The sequence below is a fragment of the Lygodium microphyllum genome, chromosome 17, assembly GCF_053477565.2.
Source record: "Lygodium microphyllum isolate KBCC chromosome 17, Lygodium_microphyllum_v1.1.10, whole genome shotgun sequence".
In the NCBI taxonomy this organism is placed as follows: domain Eukaryota; kingdom Viridiplantae; phylum Streptophyta; class Polypodiopsida; order Schizaeales; family Lygodiaceae; genus Lygodium; species Lygodium microphyllum.
In genome coordinates this window covers 881,862-889,644 of record NC_141151.1, presented here as the reverse complement: position 1 = coordinate 889,644, position 7,783 = coordinate 881,862, and the positions used below count along the sequence as shown (strand labels likewise).

Below are 7,783 nucleotides of genomic sequence, written 5' to 3'. Positions count from 1 at the left end.
AGCATAACGAGGGGAATACTACAAATTTGCAGATAAGTGGAGGGAAAACAGAAAACTTCAGCAAAGCAGGTCACCTCACACAGTGAGCTGCTAATAAACAGAAAACAAATAGCTAAGATGCTAGCAAAGCACCCGTGCGGCTGTTGATCGTCTAGAACTCTGGTATCATATAAAGCAGAGTAAGCATGTATGCGACCTTTATAAAACAAGGTTTGCAGCCATGGTGACATATACATTGTCAAAACTGACTATTGATTATCTGCTATCATAAACTGGAAGAAGTGCAACATGTACGCATGCCTAGATATGTAAACCATGACCATATGTACAAAGAAATCCATGAAGAATGCTCTTTCACACAAATAAGACTTCATAGTAACAACAGCTATGACATTTTCTTAATTGTCTTAGTAACGTTGTGATGTGAGAGGGTGCGAGGGAAGTGTGCTGTTATTGACCAGCTATGCTCACTATATTGATAGTAAGTGAAGTCAGCAAATATTTAAAGCATTTTCCCTTCCTAACCATTACAAGCACTTCATTTTTCATCATGAGAGCCATCATCAGTGGAGACTAAGCCTTGCCTCAACTTTGAAATTTCAGTGAAAATCTTCCGCCGAGCTCCCACTGCCGTTATCCCGATCTCTTTGAGATCCTCCATTGTGAGCAAGGGTAAAACATCATCCCTAACTTCATGTCTCTGGAATAGGAAAGAATACTTGTGTAAACCAAGCCTCTGCAGCCAGTCTCTGACGATGTTATCTAATGGGGAGATATCCCTCTCCCATAGAGGTAACTGGAACTGCAGTTCATGGACAGCACTGCTTGAGGGTTCTTCTTTCTCATCTGCTATCTGCCTTACATGTTTTCCTTTCAAGGAGGAACCCATCTTAGGATTCTTTTTCTTCCTCTTTTTCAGCAGTTGCATCTCTCTGAACCCCTCACCTGAGTCTTTGCCAAAACTTGACCCCACCTGGTTCGTCTCGATGTCCTGCCGCATGTCTGCAAGGCCATCTGTTCGCATCTGATCTTCCACAGAGTTCTTGGAATCTTGCATGATGTGTTCTGCATCATCTTCCATGTCCTTCTGAGGTGCTAACCTCAAATTGTTTCCATCGTAGGAGCGACTCCTTCCATTGCTTGGCTTCATTGGGTGTGCAAGATCAGTATGCTTACTGTGCCCTAGCTTACCTTTTCTGCTCATGGCCAAGCTGCCATTTTTCTTCTCGAAATGGTTCAGTTTGAGTGTCTTGGAGTTCTTGGCTCCAATGAAGCGATCTTCGCTATTTTGCTTACCAGAAAATTGCCGGTGCAGCTTGCCTGGAGACTTGCCAGGGATGGTGCTTCTGCCTCCATTGCGCTTCAAGAAATATTCAAGCACATTTGCCAGGGGCTGGTCTCCAATTTCATTCAGGCGAACATTTGGGCGGCGCTGGCGCTTGGAGACACCTTCTGGAGGGCCAGGCTCTGGCACAGCAGGCTCTGCTGAACCAAAAGAGGATTCTGGAACCATGTGCTCCTTCAACTTCTCCTTCTCCTCATCCTCCTCCGCTTGCTCCTGCTGCTGCTGCTGCTGCTGCTGCTGCTGTTCTTCTTCTGCCATTCCCAATTGTTGATCTGACAATTCTGACAGAGACATAAGCAAAATTTAGTAACAATAGGGTCACAATACTTTTTGAAATACTACAAATCGGCAATTTTCTACCGAAACTCATGCTTCGAATAGCTGATCAGAGTCAATTTTGACACAGGCATCAGCGAAAATTGACAGAGGATGGAATTTCTGCAATACTACGAATTTCAGCAAGCTCTACTCAAGTCCATGGCTTGAGCATGCAATCAGAGCAAATTTTGAACAGAAGCGTCAGGCAGAATTCGGTAACCGAGGATGGCGATTTTGGAAACACCCACAAATTTCAGCAATTCAACCACTGCAATAGGCGCTCAGGGTCAATTTTAGACAGAGGCGTCAGGCAAATCTCAGGGACAATGGATAGCAGATTTTGAACTACCACACACTTTCGGGCACTTGGATACTGCACATTCATGCCTTGAATACGCCTTAAAAGGCCAATTTGGGGCACAACCAGGTAACAGAGGATGGCAAACTTGACATACCCACGACCTTCAGCAATTCTGTACTGCGAATCCATAGCTTGAATATGCGATCACAGCCCATGTTGAAGAGAGGCGTCAGGCCCAATTCAGTAGCAGACCACGGCAAACTTTGAAATACTACCCAAATCTCAGTAAATTCTCTACTGTAAATTCCATGGCTTGAATATGCAAGCAGAGTCAATTTGTTCTTGCAACCCAATTTCAGTTTGGAAAATTAAACAGGAAAATTTGATTAACCCAACTGGATTTAGACATTTTTGAGCACCGAGAATCCTCTCTGCTAAAAACCCTAAATTGAACTATTAAGATACCTGATCACGTAAGCTTCTTCCTCTCTCTCTCTCTCTCTCTCTTTGAATGTGCTGGCGCTCAGACCATCGTCGGCATCGATGAAATTTCGTCACTACATAGATTATGCCTCTTTACGTTCGTTATCAGCTGAAGGCAGTGTAGTGCGCAGTCCAAAGAGTCCAAGTCAAAGACTCTTACATTCGAATGGGGAGGCAATTTTCAAGTGTTTAAATTTGTGACAACAAGAACTAGCATTCCTTGCACACGCTTTGCAGCAGTGTTACAAGGTAAGAGAAGTTGCGAGTGGTGACACTACGCAATTTGCAATAACGAAATGCGAGTGGTGACACTATGCAATTTGCGACAGCTTTCGCTACACATAGTTAACTTTGTTTCCACTGTGGTAACTGGTTTGTGCATAAGTGTATAGGTGGAGTTCATATGTGTCGAGGGTGTTAGGGTGGCATTTTTGCTTCCCTTGTGCCCAACTAGTTTATGTACAACATTGGGGAAGAGTGGTGAGATGGGATAACTACAATAGGGTGGAGTGGGTAAGAGAGCCCTTGCATATTACATGGCTATCCTAGAGCCAAAGACTCAAGAAGAGTCAAAAATAGAAAGATTGTTCTTCTACTACAAAGCCCTATCAAAAGGAGAAGTGGACTCTGAAGAAGATGATGCAAAAAGTGATGACAAAGAGTTAGTGGAGATAGGAGATTAATCTAATGATGTTGAAGTTACTCTTGCTGATTGGATAAATCGTGTAGAGGCTATAGTGGCCACTATGACCCAAGTTCCAATATTCATTGATAAAACAATGGTGATTTCCAAGTCCTATGTCAAAAGCTTCCAAGCTAGATCACCCAATTGGTTATGCAAGCTACAAAGTCTTTGATAGAGAAAGGAGCTACATAGTGACAAAACTAGAGTAACTCATAATGGTGTTTGCATGGGAGAAGTTTTAACACTACCTTCTATCCACCCATTTCAAGCTGTATGTTGATCGTGAAACCTTTTCCTTCATGATAAACACAAATGATGCAAAAGATCACATTATGCAATGGTTACTTCTCTTCCATGAGCTTTCTTTTGAGGTGGTGACAAAGCCCAGTTACTCCCATGGGGTTGCTAATAACATGTCACAAAATCATTAGTGTGATGTAGAGAAGTATGATGATCCAAATATTCTAAATGCCTCATTGTTGCTTCTCGATACTATCACCCCATGGTATGCAGACATCACAAATCTCCTACAAACCCAACAATACCCTCCTAGACTATCCAATGAGGAGAAGAAGAAGTTATTGTTGGAGTCATTCCCTTACACTTTGTTAGGTAGTGCACTGTATAAAAGAGGGAACGAAGAAATGCTTCAAAGATGTGTCCCAAGATAACCAAGACTCTTGAGGGTATATGGTTGTCTCACAAAGACAATATGATTTGGGAATGTGCTAACAATAAGAAAATCTTGATACCTCTAGATATCAATGCTAAGCTTAATGCACATGATGGTGATGTGATTGAGAATGTCACTATGTATAAAGAGATTGTGGGTAGCCTTATTTATTTCATGATCACTAGATTGGATCTAAACCAAACATTTAGTATGGAGAGTTGGTTTATACACCTTCCACAAAAGCCATGTTTGGATGCAGTGTGGTGCACATTGCATTTAGTATGCTACACATTGTGTTATGTCTTGACTATGCCTTATTCTATGCTACATTGTGTTATGTCTTGACTATGCCTTATTCTATGCCTTAGTATGCTACACATTGTGTTATGTCTTGACTATGCCTTATTCTATGCCTTAGTATGCTACACATTGTGTTATGTCTTGATTATGACTTATTCTATGCTACATGTGCACCATTGAAGTTGCATGGGTACATAAATACAGATTGGGCTAGTAGTATTTTAGATAGGAGGTCTACGTAGTATGGGTTTATGTTTTCCTTTGGGAGTGGTGGTATTACTTGGAGAAGTAAGAAGCAACCTACAAGTGCACCATCTAGTACTGAGACAGAGTACAAGGGTGTTGCAATTACAGCATGTGACATATCTTGGTTATGCAAGCTACTTTTCTTGGATATTTGAGAATATAGGCGGACAAGAAGGTTATCATTTATTGTGATAATATTAGTAGCATTCAACTATCCAAGAATCTAGTGTATCTTGTATAGACCAAATACATAGAGGTCTATTACCATTTCATTTGAGAGTAGGTTCTAGCAAGTGATATTGACTTGCTTTATGTTAGTACATAAGATCAAGTTGTATATATTTTAACCAAGATTTTAGAAGCTAAGAAGCTGTGTTGCTTCAAGACTATGTCTGGGGTACATGAGCTCATGCTAAGCTTGAGGGGGAGTGTTGAGATGTCAAGCCCCACATGATCTAGTATCCATTACATGTTTTAGTGATGTGGTAGGACTTTTCTCACTAGCATGTTAGGTGATCAACATGAAGGATATGCTAGTGATTCTACCACTAGACTATACCCATGTTGTGCACTCTTGGCACATTCATTATGCCACCTTATGTATCCTTAGTGGATTCACACTTAATGACCACATGTACATATGTTCTAGTACTTTCATGTTAGTCTTTTATCATGTTTGTAGACTAAGTCCTTTTGTGTGGAAGAAGAAGAAAGAAGAAGAAGAACATTTGATCCCTAATTCTTTTGTGTAATTGATTTTTGAGCCTTTCGTATGTGCTTGGGTCATTCTTACATGGAATCCTCGTACACTCTTAATTAGAGTCTAGAAACACTTTCTATTGGCAAGTGCATGTCATTCTCCAAATCATAATTTGAAACTTGTGCCAATAATAGTTGCATTGTTAGTTTTAAATTGATATGCATGTAATACATCTACCAAATACATGCTTTACTAGCATACATTTATAGCCTTTCTTTGAGTCTATCTGGATAATTCAAGGTGTATCATATCGCATGTAACACTTTGTTTGTTAAACCCTAAACAACAACTTTCATGTTGCATTCTATTGTGTGCATTGCACGAGCTTTACAAGGAGATATGAGTAAAGCATGTTTTCTTTGTGCAATGGTTACTCAATCATATAGTGGCTAGACATTCATATTTTCCTAACTCCATTTATGTCATGCTAATACTTCAAGTATAAGAGAAGCATGCAGGTTATCCAAATGATTTGCAAACATGTCTTTCTTAGATGAACAAAAAAAGCCAACAAAATGAGTAAGGTGCACCTTACAAGTTTAGCCATTATAATGGTACACATATTTTACATAATTTTTGCATTGTTTCAAAGGAAATACTTATCAAATGCTTGCACACTAAGTGCAACTAACACTAATGAATAAGCATACTCACTATCATTTACAAGAGTCTTTTTCAAGCTAACACAATGAGTTCAAAGAGCGCTCAGAGGTCATCCCCACCCATAGTTGATATATAACTCAATGGCCTAAACTACCATATAGGTAGGGATATCTCAGACATATAGCTAGACTCATGACCATTTGCACACTCAACAGAAGTACAATTCATCCTTGAACTTCTTTCTTAGCTACTCTTAGTTAAGCCTGCTATGTTTCCATAGAAAAAGTCTTCTATCCTCATGATGTCTAAGACCTTGTTCAAATAGAGAGGCCACGTTAGCACAAAGGTGTTAGGTACTTATTCTCTAAATGTACCTAGCAAGTTGATGCTATGGATCCCAACAATATGTAGGATCAAAAAAAAGATACCAATGTGACCTCTCCAGATTACGTGGGACATCTAGATCTTCTGCAATAAATAGGCCGCACCCACCATTTGATATGGTTTATCATGCACCCTAAAAGTTGAAAATCTCCCCATCTCTAGGAAGATGCCCCTCCCATCCTCCATATAATTTGCAATCATAGATCTGGACCAAAGATTGTAGATGAGAAGGCGAATAAGAATCTCTCAACATCTCCTCAGTGAGATAAGTAGGCAAAGGATGTTGAGAAATCTTGCATTGTAAATAAAAAAGCACCTGAATATGCCATGTATGAGGGAGATTTGCATTGATGACAATATCATCCTCCATGTGGGACACATGTACCTACATTAGCTTCTATGATCAAGTCTCTTGAACATAATGGTAAAATGATCAAACACAACAAATTTTAAGACATGAAACCTTACCCTAGGCTGATCTTGATATTAAATTAGATGAGCAAGATGTGCAACAATTTTTAAGACATGAACCTTACCCTAGACTGATCTTGCTACTATGGTAGATGTGCAAGATGTACATCAAATTTCAAGACATGAAATCTTACCCTGGCTGATCTTGCTGCTATGCAAAATGTGTAAGATGATATAAACCAAATGACTACTTGTGATTCTGGCATATCGCTCATGGCTGTTGATACAATCCTCGACAACAGTTACATCAACATGGCACACACTTCTCATGTTCATTATGTATAGTTGAGCGGGTTGGTATCAAAGCTAATGTTCCTCTACATCGTATCATAGAAGTCCCTATATAGGATGGAGGTGGGGGTGTGCCAAAGGATGAATTTGAATTGTGTTTTAATTAGAAAATTTACTTTTGAGAGAGAGAGAGAGAGAGAGAGAGAGAGAGAGAGAGAGAGAGAGAGAGAGAGAGAGAGAGAGAGAGAGAGAGAGAGAGAGAGAGAGAGAGAGAGAGAGAGAGAGAGAGAGAGAGAGAGAGAGAGAGAAGTTGCCAAGTAACCTATTTCATAAGGTCAACTAAGCTCGTTTCAAACCTAGGTGTTTCACAAAAACATATCAAGTACCTTTTCTAAATTTTCAAAAAAGGCCTACCCTAACAAATGTATTTGAACTTTCGGAGTCAATATTTTTTCTTGAGTTGTTGTCTATTTTGCATATTGATCATTATATATTTTCTATTTGAAAATTTAAAATAGAGCACATGTGATGAGGAGTCATGGAGTAGCTTTCAATAGGAGATGTGTTTAGGGATGGCATTTCCTAAGAAAAAGGCTTGTTTTTTTTTGTTTAAAGGGTTTCTACATACAAAAATTTGGTAGTTTAATGTATTTTTTGAAACGTGATAGGAGGCAACACAAACCACATTACGAGTAGGCTACATATTCTTTCTAAGATGAATGGGACAAAAGGGGTTTATTGCCACTTTTGTGAGTACTAGACTACATGTATTCAGATGTTTTACTTTATATATGTCTAGTGTTCTGAAATCGGCTTTTTGTTTGTAACTAGATGAAAGACTATGGCTATCCACCGACTTTTGCAAAGATAGAGATGGCCACATATCAGGGCTATCGAGCTTTATAGTTGATGCTCCCTTCAGCACAACCTTTTGTAAGTATCTATCTATATTTATGCCTAATGTGATTTCTAAGTAACACTTC

General features: G+C 39.5%; 1 protein-coding gene across 2 annotated transcripts; it reads right to left on the bottom strand.

The window, feature by feature from the left end:
• Positions 1-270: 270 nt before the first annotated feature.
• LOC148021490 (uncharacterized) lies at positions 271-2,609 on the bottom strand. 2 transcript variants are annotated; one of them, XM_087696898.1, is made up of 2 exons: positions 2,119-2,423; positions 271-1,626 (listed from the first exon to the last, which is right to left on the bottom strand). In XM_087696898.1, the coding sequence occupies exons 1-2, from the start codon at positions 2,177-2,179 to the stop codon at positions 539-541; spliced, it is 1,149 nt and encodes a 382-aa protein (XP_087553024.1). In that variant the 5' UTR covers positions 2,180-2,423; the 3' UTR covers positions 271-538. The 2 variants fall into 2 exon arrangements, with proteins under 2 accessions (XP_087553024.1, XP_087553025.1); XM_087696899.1 differs by lacking the exon at positions 2,119-2,423 and adding an exon at positions 2,430-2,609 and having other exon boundaries at positions 272-1,626.
• Between the last annotated feature and the right edge of the window lie 5,174 nt (positions 2,610-7,783).